The 15,547-nt window shown below is 49.1% G+C and overlaps 1 protein-coding gene across 3 annotated transcripts in view; it reads right to left on the bottom strand.

The window, feature by feature from the left end:
* ppp3cb (protein phosphatase 3, catalytic subunit, beta isozyme) overlaps nt 1-14,224 on the bottom strand; it is a 40,860-nt gene extending 26,636 nt beyond the window's left edge. For 2 of the 3 annotated variants that reach the window (XM_036547919.1, XM_036547917.1), the window contains exon 1: nt 13,757-14,224. In XM_036547919.1, the coding sequence (XP_036403812.1) occupies nt 13,757-13,811 (55 nt within the window). In that variant the 5' untranslated portion in view covers nt 13,812-14,224. Of the gene's footprint in view, nt 1-13,096; nt 13,191-13,756 lie in introns of those variants that run through there. The other variant, XM_036547918.1, reaches the window with a different exon arrangement.
* Nucleotides 14,225-15,547: the final 1,323 nt, after the last annotated feature.

Below are 15,547 nucleotides of genomic sequence, written 5' to 3' on the forward strand. Positions count from 1 at the left end.
AATGTCCTTTTCGTGTGTTTGTGAACCCATTAGCGCCTGCGAAACCGCATATCCTTGTGCCATCATGTACGTTTTGAATTTGACTCTGCTCCTGTCACCCATCTCTGTATAAACAAGTCTCCACAGCTAAAAGTTCCAGAGCTGAAGTTGTGCCAAGCTGCGGTGATTCTTTCGCGAAGCACAGAGTCCTCAATAATGGTGAAAAGAGGTCAGGACAGCTCTGTGGAATTAATAGAGGCAACACGTTTCAGTGGGCCCACGATGCTCTAGGACTCCATGTTCAATCCGTGCACACGCTGCGGGACAAAGGCCTCTCGTTTTAAACTCGGAAACAGGCTCCGCTCAGGAACGCAAGCGAGTGGCCACGGCTGATTCGGTCTGCAGATGAAAACGACAAACAGCGCTTTACCAATCAAATGACCGAATCTCCCCTTGCTTCCGCCAGATGGCGTACACCGAGGGTTGTGAACACCCATCTGTCTAAGCAATCGTATGGAAAACAGTACGTTTTTCTGCTTCCAGAAATAGTTAACTCAGCTCTGTGTATTGCTGTGGGTATGTAGAAACTGGCACTCACGCTACACAAGCTTATAGAATGCCACCTTTTTAGGAGTTGCTGACACGAAAGAAAAATTTTCTATTCATAATGTATAGAGGAATGCCGGGTGACCATAGCAACAGCAATTATTTATCCTCAGGCATCATGCTGAAGCCTAGGTATTTCTTCCTGTGAGCACTTTGCAAACTCAAAGGCGGATCAGGGTAAGATGCTACGTTGTCTCCAGTGTACGCAGGCTATCATGTGGCTTCTGTATGGACGGTGTCCTCTCTGGTGTGCGCAAGTGCTGTGGTACTCCATGTTCCTGGCATATGTGCTCTGTGATGGAAGGCGTTCGAGGCGCATGTGACACGGTGTGCTTACAGTGCCTGAGCTCCCTGTGTGTTTCTGATGCAAGCGCTCCAGCTGAGAGTGTGTTCCTGATGAGTGCGCCCTGTGGTGGAATATGCTCCGTGGTAGAGTGTGCTCTGTGGTAGAGTGTGTGTTCTGTGGCAGAGTGTGCTCTGTGTTAGAGTGTGCTCTGTGGCCGAGTGCTTTTCTGGTTAGTGTGTTCTGTGGTAGAGAGTGTGTTCTCTGGCAGTGTGTGCGTTCTGTGGTAGAGTGTGTGCTCTGTGGCAGAGTGTGCTCTGTGGTAGAGTGCGTTCTGTGGTAGAGTGTGCTCCGTGGTAGAGTGTGTGTTCTGTGGTAGAGTGTGCTCCGTGGTAGAGTGTGTGTGCTGTGGTAGAGTGTGCTCCGTGGTAGAGTGTGTGTGCTGTGGTAGAGTGTGCTCCGTGGTAGAGTGTGTGTGCTGTGGTAGAGTGTGCTCCGTGGTAGAGTGTGTGTGCTGTGGTAGAGTGTGCTCCGTGGTAGAGTGTGTGTTCTGTGGTAGAGTGTGCTCCGTGGTAGAGTGTGTGTGCTGTGGTAGAGTGTGTGTGCTGTGGTAGAGTGTGTGTGCTGTGGTAGAGTGTGCTCCATGGTAGAGTGTGTGTGCTGTGGTAGAGTGTGCTCCGTGGTAGAGTGTGTGTGCTGTGGTAGAGTGTGCTCCGTGGTAGAGTGTGCTCCGTGGTAGAGTGTGTGTGCTGTGGTAGAGTGTGCTCCGTGGTAGAGTGTGTGTTCTGTGGTAGAGTGTGTGTGCTGTGGTAGAGTGTGCTCCGTGGTAGAGTGTGTGTGCTGTGGTAGAGTGTGCTCTGTGGTAGAGTGTGCTGTGGTGTGGTAGAGTGTGCTCCGTGGTAGAGTGTGTTCCGTGGTAGAGTGTGTGTGCTGTGGTAGAGTGTGCTCCGTGGTAGAGTGTGTGTGCTGTGGTAGAGTGTGCTCCGTGGTAGAGTGTGTGTGCTGTGGTAGAGTGTGCTCCGTGGTAGAGTGTGTGTTCTGTGGTAGAGTGTGCTCCGTGGTAGAGTGTGCTCCGTGGTAGAGTGTGTGTGCTGTGGTAGAGTGTGCTCCGTGGTAGAGTGTGTGTGCCGTGGTAGAGTTTGCTCCATGGTAGAGTGTGTGTGCTGTGGTAGAGTGTGCTCCGTGGTAGAGTGTGCTGTGGTGTGTGGGGGCTGAGCTCCAGCACTCTGTCTGTATGCTGGGGAGAGTGGGCGTTTCAGCAGCAGCAGCGGCAGCAACACCGCAGGAACCGCGCTGTTTACATGAGCCCTCTGCAGCACAGCCGCGCTCTGATTGGCCTGTTCCCGCTCGCATCGCCTCGGTTCGGCGTGTAAGCAGATTCCCTCAGGGGGCTTCAGCGCCAGGTGACCGTTCAGATATCGGGGGCTGCACAGAGAATGGTGCCGGCCGGGTTAGGTGCCAGAGGTGTCTGTGTATTACTCTGTTATAGGCAGAGCCCGATTCTCAGTCCCTGTACTGAATGAGACGCGAGTCGATGTTTCGGGCCCCAGTGGAAGCTGGGAGAGACGCGCTCGGCCGATTCGCCTGCGCCGTTCGTCTGACAGCGGACCCCCCCTGCTCCCTGCTCCGCTCCACGCGCGCAGCGAGTTACTGACAGCCACTGACAGCCGCTTCAACCCATCCGTGTGTTTGTCCTATTTTTCCTCCCTTCATCATGTGAAAAGGAGCTGCGATCACATCCCCTTCACATCAGAGGAGATGTGCTCCTTTTAACGGGAAGATCAACAGATCACATCAGAGAGAGAGACAGAAAGGAGGGGGGCAGGGGAGAGATGGGGCAGTGTGTGGGGGGGGGGGGCGAGCGGGAGAGAATGGGAGAGAAACAGAGAAACGGAGAGAGAGAGAGAGAGAGAGAGAGAGAGAGAGAGAGAGGGGGAGAGAGAGGCTACCCTGTGCAGCTTTGGTGGATGTTGCCGGGCAACAGCAGCCAGCTGTTGGAATGCAGCCAGTGCGACGCGGCCAGAGCATCGTTGCTCCCAGCGAATGCACGTACACACTCATACATATACTCAAGCTTACTGTATGCACACACTCATATATATACATACACAAGCATACTGTACGCACACAGACACACACACACACACACACACACACTCACACATATATACACATATACATAAAAACACACTTTCGTGCACACACAAAAATACACACACTCAACGTCTGTCTGTAAACATTCAAATCTCCTCGATTGCACATATAGTGTCAATCAGAACATCTCTTTCATCAAACTTCCCACACTTCTTACTGTGGTAAGACTCCACTTGCCACGTTCAAAATGTTTCTCTCCACAGCTGCACATTCTGCAACTCTCATCATAAAATCAAGAAAATCACCCAACACAAAAACCAAATTTTTATCAAGCTGCAACACAATGACCCCCACCCCCGTCTCGCCCTGTGTTCCTCTGAACAGCGTATAGATCAGTTGCAGAGATCACTCAGCCTTTCACCGCTAACTCCTGCTCTTTCCAGTTCATTTAGCGGAAACATTTTCCGTTTTCATGTGTTTTCTCTTGAACTCTCTCGAGCAGAGATCCCGTACTGGCTAGCTGGCAGAGCCAGAGGGGGGCCGTGGGGTGGACGGGACAGATGAAGGACAGAGCGCCCCCTGGTCTAACCCCCCTCAACACCCCCCCCCCCCCCCCCCCCAAAAAAAAAACCCTGCATGCTCCAGGGGCACCCCTCCCTGGCATTTTATGGAAGTCTTGATATCAAACACACATATCAAAAACATAACCGGCTTCCTATGGCATTCTTATTTCCTCTGTACACACTGTATTTCACTGTCGCACCTGAACCCAATCTATCAAACTCAAAACTGCCAATCTCCTCCCACCCACGTCTACATATGTACCAACAACCACACACACACACACAAAGTCACGCAGTGTGCAGACAGCATACGCTGGCACCAAACCAAGCATGAAAATTCAATATGCTTCAGATAAGGGTATGTGAGCAATGTGGTGTAGGAGTACACGGTGTGTGAAGGGATTTTACTGTATCCTTCCGAGTGCACGTGTGCGCGTGCACGTGTGTACGTGTGCGTGTGCATGCGTGTGTCTGTGTGACTGCGTGTATGTGTGCATGTGTGTGCGTGCATTTGCGTGAACCTCTTGTATCTCTCTCTTTCTCACGCTCTCTCTCTCTCCTGCTTAAGCTCTCTATCTACCTTTCTCTCACATTCCCCCTCTCCTTTGCTCTCACACTCTCGCTCCCCCTTTCTCTCTCTCTCTCTCTCTCTCTCTCTCTCTCTCCCTCACTGTCACGCTCCCTCTCTCTCACTCTCTCTCTCTCTCTCTCTCTCTCTCTCTCTCTCTCTTCATCTCACCACTGCACCCCAGGGAGGCTTCATTATGTAAGAGGCCCCTGTACAGTGAAACACTGCTGCAAACCAGCATTTTAATAATTCACCCGCATGGCTAAATAAAGCCTATGAGTGCATATCGAGCATGCAGATTCGGGAGCATAATGCACTCTCTCCGTCTCTGACAGCAGCCAGGGCCTGCCCACACACAAAGCGCTGTCCTGACTGACTCAGGTGAGAGAGGCAACCCTGACCCAACGCTCAGGAACGATGATACACACACGCATCCATGTGCATACTCAGACACGTGCGCACACACAAGCACACGCACATACACATACACATTTGCATGCATGGACACGTACTTAGGCAGACATAGAGAAACAGACATATACATGCAAACACACACTCAGGCACACACACATATATATACAAGCATGCATGAACACTCTCACACAGACATGGACAGACATACACATGCAGGCACAGACATATTCAGGCACACACACACACACACACACACACACACAAGCTCATTCTCATACTCACATAATAATGCATACACAGAGTAGAAACAGTTAGAGCAGAATAGAGACAACACAAAGGTATAGAATAGTACGGAAATGCCGTATAATGTAATGGTACAGACAGAGGTGTATAAATAGGGGTGCAGAAACAGCACAGAGTTATAGGACAGGAGAGAAACTACAGCAGTATACAACCGTATAGAAACAAAACAAATATATAAGAATACAGACACCGCACTATGGTATACAGTGGCATCGAAACCATGCAGCAGAACAGAGCAGTGTAGAGCTAGCACAGAGGTATAGAATGCACCAGAAACTGCATGGCAGTGTTTAATGCTACAGAAAAAAGCAGTGGTATAAAGTGGTAGAGAAACAGCACAACAGTGCAGAACAGTTTAGAAGGGTCATACAGTTCTGCAGACATCCAGATTCTCACCAATGACAGGACACAGCAGCAAGGGACAGAGGAAGCAGGTGCAGCCAGGGGTCGGGGCAAAGCAGGGAGGATGGTTCCCCTATGAGCTGTGAAATATCATGGGGAATCTGTTGTAGGGCCTCCACTGAGAGATGGTGGGACTCTCCTCAAAGAAGTGAACCCCATCTGAGGTGAAACAGATGTATGATGGACTAGCAAAAGCAGAGGCCAGCGAGCCACATGTTATCCTGATCCATTTGGATGGTTCTGCTTGATTAACAAACCCATTTAATAAAGGATGTCCCAACTGCAGCTTACCCCTCTGAACCGGACTGCTTCTAACGTTACCTTTCAGGCCTTCGCGTGAAATCATTTTAGTTTTAAGACAAAAGCCCGCTTAAATATCTTGGTTTTTACAATCAGTATTATTATATGTTCCATTCTTTGAAGTCTGCAACCAATGGGACTGTGGTGATAAAACAGTCACTGAAGACAGGAATCAGGAATCAGTAAAAATAAATCAATTAGATTCAAGATGTATTATGTCACCCATTAAATTATACCTAAAAATGTAATTCTCCGCCTCCTCTGTTTCTCACTTACAGACCACAACTGACCCACTGTGTGTCTCCATGCTCACCAGCTCATCAGCCTTCCATGCAAGTGCAGGCCGAGACGTTTCTCCTCTGGGCCTGCGACACCAGCAAGCAGCAGAGCTCGGGCCTTAGTCATTCCCACAATCCACTGCTGCAACTGCGTAGAGACACGGCTCCCCATGTGAAGCTGGTGGAGTCGCCGTGACGGTGTAAACACATCCACGTCCACCCTTGGCCCACGCGGGCACCATCTGCATTGGTGAGCCGGGCCGGTGTGCAACAGTGTGGACCACTGGGTGAGCAGGAGACCTCACCACCCCCCCCACCCCCCCAACCCAAGCTGCCCTGGAGCAAGGCGCACAGTGAGCTCAACAGCTGAGTGCTCCAGGCTAACTCCTCTGCACAGTGAGGAGACACACTGACTGTCCCGGGCTGAGCTACAGCCGAATGCGAGACCTGCAACCTGCTATAACACCCTGTTACAGCTCCGAACCCTCCTGTAACACCCCATTACAGCTCCAAATCCTACTGTAACACCTCATAAAAGATATAAATCCTTCTATTACACCCCATTACAGCCCTAAACCCTGCTATAACACCCCAATATAGTGCCTAGCCCTCCAATCACAGCCCATTACAGCTCTTCATTTTACTACAATATCCCATTACAGCTCAGATTACAGCTCTGCACCCCATAACACCTGACTACAGCTCTGCACCACTCTAGAACATCTGACTACACCTCAACACTTGGCTACACATCTGACTTCCACTCAACACCCCAACACAACGCCCAATCAGATAGTTAGTTTCCCACAATAACAACCAAATATGATTCAATTCCCCATCATAACAATAGCTTACACTTACATTTAGTCCCTTACCCTTACACTCTTACAAAGCTAAAGGTAATCAACATCCCAACAGCCCAACACAACTCGGACAGCAGTCCGTAACTGCTCCAAAACTCTGGAATTGGCATATAAGACCCTGACACCCGCCAGCCCAGCTAACTGCTTGTCTTGCATTGGTCATCTGTCTGTCCATCCCCTTTTTTGCGCCATAGTGAGGATGTGCCCCCTAGTGGTGAGTGGTGGCATGTGTTACCTAACTTGATCAAGACAGCAAAGTTACACACCACCCACCACAGCCCCCCAATGACACACTACTTCCGACTGCACCTGGTTTTCAGCAACTCAGATCTGCCCCAGTCTGCAGGTTAAACTAAGGCACGAGGCACAACTTTTAGCTGTTTTACTGGCAGTGACAACCAGTTATGATGATGAATATTACTGAAGTTACTAAGGGATGCTTGTTAATTGCATGACATGGCATTGTACTGCCTTTGAGGCAATTTACAGTATGCTACAGATTGTACTTACATACATATTGTTCTTTGTTAGTGTTGTGTATTCTAGACTTTCGTTATGAATGCCCAGAACATCATCAAATACATAAAGGAATTAATCGTTATTGTTATCATAATAATAGCGGTTATATAGCTCCACACTCCACAGCAGATCAGCATTTTAATCCAACAGCCTTATGCTTCAGCACCACATGACATTTCCACACCTAACTGCATCTTAACACAGCTCTGCACGATGACCTCTGACAGCACAACCCCAAACACCTGACCGGGAGGCTGTTTGCTTTGCCCGGTGGACACGCCCCCTCCTGACCAGCCCTCAGCGAGAGCGATTGTTCTGCAGGATCTGCGGGGCCTTGCGGATCCCCACCAGTACTAACACAGATAATGGCCTAGAATCACACTTTGGAAAGTAGGCCGCTCGCAGCCTTGCCTGTTCCAGGACCCCAGAGGTAGCGGGGAGGGAGCAGCTTCTCCTCTCAGCTGCATTTCTTCCCGTACCCTCTCACAGCCACCCTTCCACAGGCCGAACCACCCTGCCCGGCGTCACTGCTGCTGGCCTCCTTTACACACACACGCAGTGGACGCTCTCACAGGCACACACACACACGCACGCGGGCACGCCAACCCACACAGATACACACACCTAGGCTCATCCGCCCACTCACACACACAAACAAGCATACACACACACACGCACAGGCACACACACCTAGGCACATCCACCCACTCACACACACAAACAAGCATACACACACACACACGCACAGGCACACCCACCCACTCACACAGAGGCACACCCACCCACTCACACAGAGGCACACCCACCCACTCACACGCACGCACGCACACACACACACACACACACATACACGCACACACACATACACACACACACACGCACACACACACACACACTTCTAGAGGTTTCCGCATGTATCCCACTGTATTGAAGAAGGGGAGAGAGGAGCTGGAACAGGAGAGGAGAATACTGGATAGGAAGAATGGGAACAGTTCAGGGTGACAGCTAATGATTGAGGGGAGAGAATGGAGCCAGGAATGAGGAAACAGGGTGTGTGTGCATGTGTGCGTGTGTGTGCGTGTGTGTGTGTGTGTGTGTGTGTGTGTGTGCGTGTGTGTGCGCATGTGCTGGCGTTGTCTCTGACCCAGATCGGTGGCGCAGCTCGACGGGTCTTTGAAGGGGTCTTTTTAAAGCGCTGTTTGAAGTTGTGCAATTAATGCACACACACTTTGCTCATGCACAGCCATCTGCACGCGGGCAGCCGAAAAACAATGCAGCGGCCCCCGACACGTTGGCCTCATTAGTGCAGCCTCCATCCCTCTCCCTGCACCCGCAACAAACCTGTCCCTGGAACTAAAAATACACTCTGCCCCAATCTGGCATGCTGGAGGAGGAGGAGGGGGAGAGGGGGAGAGGGGGAGAGGGGGAGAGGGGGAGGAGTGGTGGGTGGGGGGTTCAGTGAAGGTGTGCCTGCTGTCTGTGGCGCTGTCCCATCGCGCTGTCCCTGGAACAACCCCAGAGGGCGCCACCGAGACCACCTCTCCCATGGCGGTGAGGTGCGTTACTGCTTCGGCAGCCCCCGAGCGCGGTGCGCAGAGCCTGTGTGCTGTGCGTGCGCGCTGCGCCCGTGGGTGGACGCAGTCTCACAGGCGACGCCTCCGCGGGGAGACGCCTCCAACGCTGGGTTTTGGATTTTGTCACAGAGCTCTTCTCTGTGGTAAAAGCCAACCAAGACAGAACGGTTCACTAAAAACCTGCCTCTGTAAATGGATTATGGAATGTGTAAAATCACGAGCACAGAGCGTTGCCCTGTTTCTAAGTGTCTGCTGTGTAAAAACTTTAATCGCCAAACAACCTCCCCTACAACGATCTCATCAAACCATGTGTGTTCCCTTTCAAGGCTACGAATGTGACAGCAGGCTCTGAAAAAACCTGAAAAATCTGAACCTGCCCTTTAAGCCACATGTCACGCAGGGGTAAAGGAAAAGGACTGGGATGACAGTGACGAGCTGACGGTGATAGTGAAAAGCAGGGGAGCAGGCAGGCCAGCAAAGGCGCCGAATGCCGATTGGCCGGCGATGACAGTGACGGCCGCTGACTGGACGAGAGTGAGTAGCCTTGTCCTCACCGCGGCCTGCATTCGCTGTTCAGAGCTCTGACTCACCAGCCCAAGAACCTTTAGCTGGGGACACACAGCTTCGCAGCGCAGCGGCGGGGACTTTTTCTGTGTCCCGGCGCCGGCCGCACCGCTGCCATTGTGTCCCTGACCCAATCTCTGCCCCACATCTTTCCCCGCTGCTGTCCTATCACTGTCCCCGCACCTGCTGCTGAGCTTCCTGTACCGCTGTCCCAGAATGCACCCGATACATAACTCCCCGCGCCTCTGTTCGCCCCAATAACAAGCGCTCTCCTTTAGCCCACAACCTTTCCTGCTAAAAGGAGCCTTGTTTTGCTCTGTATAGAAGATGAAATCACAGCACAAGTGTGTGTTTTGTGCCTCCGACTAAACGTCTTCTTTGGAGTCTATTTTCACAACGCTGTCTGTGCTCAGGCAGTGAAACAGTGGAGATTTAACATGCCCATGTTCTCCACTTACTGAGGACAACTGACAACACCATGAGTGCCACCTGCATGTTTGTGGAAGGACAGGTACACTGTTCCCGTCCGCAGCAATGCTAAAGAGATTAGCAAGACAGGCTATTGACAGAATACCACAGTCAAGTTCACTGTTCTCCTGAGCTTCACTGAAGCAGTTTTTCCAGTTTTCTCCAAAACATAACTATGTAATAAGCAGTCTGAACATGTAATTAGCAATTACATATTTAAACATTTCACTACCTGACAAGCTGTTTCATTTTGGGTCTAGATTTCTTCTACTTACTTTACATTTCCAATCACATTTCATTCTGCAATAATAAAAAAAAATCCTTCAGCTGCAGCTATTTTGCCTGACAGTTCAGCTCATCCTTATTCACAAGCTTCATTTATTGAGGGAACATATTAGCACGTGCCTTAATATCATAATTAATGATGCAATTAATTCATTACCACAGATTCCTCTTCTTTTCCACAGAGAGAAATGCATGGATATTCATCACCTCTATTCCTGCCTGCCTTGCTCCCAATCCCAACCAATGACACTCAAACATGCAGGTCATCATCCCTTCTACTGTTGTTATCAATTAGGTGTCCCTCCTTCCCTGTCCTGTTATTGTCTAAAATCAAGTAAGTACAAAACTGTGGTACCACACAATAACATAATCCTGACGTAGGACAAGCCGCTACTTTGCACTACCAGCAACACAATACATACACTTTACTGGACTGTAACATGCTCTGTAAACACTCCATACAGCATTATACATAACACACTGCACTCTACTGATTGATAGTCTTTATTGTACTATACATGAGACACATCTTTTACTTGATGTGCACTCTGTGCTGTAGTCAATGTATAATATACTCTGTCCTGTACTATACAGGAAACACACATTTTGCAAGGTGCAAAACATTACACGCGCCCTGTAATGTGTTTAACGTGACAGTCACTTTGCGCAATGCTAAAAACAAATGCTAAATGCATTCACTGTGTATGAAACATGAGTTATTTTGGACATACTAAACGCTTAAGACCATACTACACAACTAACACTACTAATATTAAATATTATATTCACTCTGCAGTGTACTAAACACAGTATGTATTCTGTACGGGGGGGGGCAGACCATCAGGACAGTTCAGAACATCACCCAGTTCTCTCTCTTCTCTTCACCCAATTCTTCTCTGCTCTTACAACCCCAGCTCCTCAAAGGGCTCCTCGTTCTCCGTTTCTCACACTCCTTCCCCTCACCTCACACACCCTGTCCTCCTTTGCTCCTCCACTCCCTCCATCTTGTTCCCCTTGCTCCTTCATCATGTCCGGTTCTCTTCACTATCCTACTACTCATTCTCCTCCTTTTCCCCAGACCGCGATGAGCAGAAATCCGGCCACCTCAACACCAATGCCAGGGTGACACTATAACAATGGTAAGGAGCAGGGTTTGTAACCAGAAGGTTGCTGGTTCGATTCCCCACCAGGGAACTGCCAGTGTATCCTTGGGCAAAGTACTTCACACATAGTTACTTCAGTAAATGTCCAGCTGCATAAATGGCTGTAAAAAACTGTTAGCAATGTAAGTCACTCTGGATAAGGGCATCTGCTGAGTGACAATAATGGAATGTCACACCACAGAGATGCGGACAATGAGATAGCAAATCATCTCCAAAAGAGTCCCCCTTCATCGAGCTGAGAGGCCATCGGGACCCCCTCAGCCACCGGTTTTTCCTGACGCGGTGCTCCACGACTCACTTATTGAGTCAGCCATGCTGTGTGGTTAGCATGTTCAACAGATGCAATGCACTCTGCAAAACGTGCACTCCCGTTCCGACTCTCCGGGCGCAGTCTGTGGAGCGCAGTGCAGCTGTGCAGCTGAAGGAGGCTGCAGCGTGCAGCCACTGCCGGTGCTACAGCTGTGAAACCCACCTCAGAGCAACGCTTTGCCCCGCGTGCACCACGAAAAGAAATGCGTTTTGGAGCAAACGGTGTGCGGATGTTCGGGCCTTTCTGTCCAGCACCTGTTAAAATAGGATGTGCGGATGTTTTCTTTGTATGGCTGGGTGGCTACAGCCCTGCCTAAACAAGGCCGTTTGTTGTGTGTTGCCACTGTAGATCGGTTGCCATGCACGGTGGCCGCAGACTGCCGTGTGCAGTGATTATGGGATGTTGAGTCGCAGCGGCAGCGGTTGCTGTGAGTCGGCCGCAGGCACCATGGCTGAGTACTACAGCCCCGCGTTCCTGCGGATGGATCACCCTCTCTCTCACACTCACGCACCCATCCAATCAAACAGCAACGCCTGGCCTGCCTCCTCCTCAGACCACAGCAATCACCCTTAAATCAAGACATCACTAACAGCACTCGGTGTGCTTTCAGCACCATTAGAGCTACCATTATTCCACACAAGATCAAAATGCAAGTGCTATAATCAGCCCACTGTTTTGAACCTCCCTATCCTCCAGCATCACGTCACCCTCCCACACATATGCACAGATACATAAAGTATCCCATAAAAAATGCAGGGGATTGCAATGACAACATCGTATGCGGCCTTTATGCTTGCAAAGCGATATGCTAACATGCAACAAGGCATTTTGAAGCTAAATGTTCCCGTAGAATTAGCTGTCGGTGGTGCCCCGCTACCTTAAAATAGACCTCGGCTCTAAAAAGGCAGCAAATACAGCTAATACACAACAGCAGGCGCAGGGAAGGCTCTTGTGTATTCGCGCAGATGCGCACCTTTTCTGGAGGACTCATTTGGCGTGAGAGGATGAACAGTGATCAAATTTTTTCACCGGTCAATGGTGTGGTCAATTTTCACAGAATTGACCGCACAATCGAAATGAAAAGGGGGCATTCGGATTCCGAACGGGGTGAATGTCACCGAATTCCACGCAGGCCACACCAAGCGGAAATATTGCATTGGGCTGATCTTTATTAACTTGCAGCCTACAAAACATAAAACGAATTCATACTAATCTGCTTCCAATAAATAATCACAAAAAAATCACAGACAGCGTAACCGTATCGCCCATGGAGACGACATCATACGGGCTAACCCCCATAGCCGTGCCCGGCCGCAGAAAAAAAATCCAAAGGCATTACCATACAAAACAGGCTGTTTGTGCTTTAATCGGGGACCTAGCAACGCATATTACTAGGTCACCGGCGTGGACATTCGTTCGGTTTGATAGTTAACACCGGCAATGCATCAATAACTAGGTTGTCATATGACATTGCCAGTTTTTCGACCTTTGTTGAAAGCTTACACGTCTAACAACTGCATTACAACTACATTCTTAACGTAATTAAAATATTTATTATACCTTTAAGTCTTCCTTTCGCTGTCATCTTCAGGCTGCAAGAAGTGTCTCATCGGAACGAGATGCTAATTGCATCTCTCGCTCTCTCACCCTCCCTCTCTCGCTCCCTCCCTCCCTCTCTCTCTCTCTCCCTCTCTCTCTCTCTCTCTCTCACTCCCCCCTCTCTCCCTCCGGTGTATTCTGTAACGCTACACGTATTCACGAGGCGCACAGACGCGATGTGCTCGTGAAATCCTGCTGCATCACCGCCCCGCGCAGTGGCCGCAAAGACATCTAAAACAACTCTGCCTCATTTAGCCAGGATCTGCCGGTCCATCCAAGCATTAAAGGATCAAAGCAGAACGTGACATCTCGATGTCGCCGAAACATGAACATCAGGAATGAAGGACTCAAACCCCCCCTATAAAATGTGCTCAAATAAAACGTGCACTGACGGCAAGCTATGTTTATCGGCAAATATCTCATCCGAGATGGCTAAATCATCTGATTCAATCTGATTAATTAAACCACCCACGAAAATACACTAGAAAGACAGCGTTGACAATACACAAAACGGTTACGATAATGACCACAAATAAGTATTTCAGAGCAAGTCAAGTCAAAACAGACATACTGTTCCCTGTAAGATAAAATAAGAAAAAATAAAAGGTAAAATACACCTACATTTGACCACCCGCTCGGTGGCGTTCAAGACCATGTCAACGTTAGACATCTTCATGAGCAGTTGCTGTATAGAGACGGGTCTTTTAATTCCTCCTGCAGATGTGACTGTTTATTCGTGGTGTGTTTTCGCTGGTGCGGGATGCGGTTGGTGCAGTAGCATCACTCGGTGTGTCCCTCCGTGTATCACCGCCTGGGCAAGGAAGAACTGCTGCTACCCGGAGAGGGTGGATGTTGGGCTGCTGTGCTGTGCTGGGCTGCCGTGTGGGGGAGGATGGAAAGAGAGAAAAAGGGGAGGGGGAAGGAGAATGCGAGAGATGCTGTTCAGTTCAGGAGATCCTCACTGCGCGCTGCACCACCCCGACATGGCGAAGGAGGGAACTCCCACGCAATCGCTTCCAGGGACTGCCTCATACCGCCATCAGGTGGAGGCAAAGCCGGGGTTTCCCACATTCACGCGCCATGTTTTGCAATTCCATGCCGCTCGCGCTGTGCTCGTTGCGTGGAGGAGTGGGGGGCCCTATCCCAGAGTACACTACTCACTGACTCTCAATGCTGCGCAGCGGCGGCCATTTGGCCAGTTAGCAGTGATTGGTTGTTAAATCGGCCACAACAAACAAAAACTACAGTTTGTGGAGAAGGGAATTTAAAATAGAAAAATTCCACAAGCGTATGAAAATGCCCAGTTCTGCGATAAACATGCATACAGAGGTTAAAGTTTGGGTTACATAAATAATGCTGCAGGGTAAAATAGTAGAGTCTAACTTGTCAGGGCAGCCTGGTCATGACAAAAAAAAACCGTGTCGGTTCATTGCCATATGATACACTAGCTACTAATGTCATCAGAGATCACTGTGTATCACACTCTTTTCCCAAAATACACTCAGAGTGAATAAAATTTAGCACAATGTGAGAAAGAAGACTGCAATGCATTACATATAGTGGTAAATTTATTCTTAACAGAGGATCCCGGATCAGAGAGACCGTGTTGATGTGCACTTAACTTTGCACATCAAAATCTGAGTGATTAAGAGAATTAAAGGGTGTACGTGCCATACAGACAGTAGCAGGGCCCTGAAAAAATATCTGGTAAGCATCTCCCTATTCAGTTCTTGCAGAAGACTGATGTGATACAGAACCAGCTGGCACACACTATGAGCAAACAATGTCCCTCCTGTCCCTAATCACTAGCAAATATACTGTTGATATTACTGTTAGTCAACACTTACATTTCTATTATTTTTGGAGCCTGAGATTACTGATTTCAGGGTGAATTTCTTGAGTTCTGATGGTCGTATTTTGGACAGTGGGACTCCTTGTGTTTACATTCAGACTGTGAGAGGGTGCGGTTTGGTTGATAGTGGTTGGAGCAAATTGTGATTACACTGCAGTTTATAATAATTACTGTGAAACTGATTGCGGTTACAGTGTGGTTGGTGACAGATATATTAGGACTACTTACAGTTGCAATGTAGCTGAGAGTGAAAGTGGCTATAGCTATGCTCATCATGGATACAGTGTAGTTGGTTGTGATTCAAATTTCTGCAAGCACATTGTGGTTTATAGTGGTTACAATGTGTTTGAGTATGGGTGAATGTAATCCAAAAGATGTAGTATGCAATGGTATTTACAATACAGAAAATACACACAGCAGCCTTAATGCTGCATGTGTAATGGGGGTCCTATGCGTGTATAATAAGCCTTTTCTAGGCTGTAATCTCCTTTACTGAGCAAGAGTGATTGAGATTTGACCATGCCATATGCCTAAGTCTTTCGGCATAGGGAATTTATCGC

This window comes from Megalops cyprinoides, chromosome 16, assembly GCF_013368585.1.
Source record: "Megalops cyprinoides isolate fMegCyp1 chromosome 16, fMegCyp1.pri, whole genome shotgun sequence".
NCBI lineage: Eukaryota > Metazoa > Chordata > Actinopteri > Elopiformes > Megalopidae > Megalops > Megalops cyprinoides.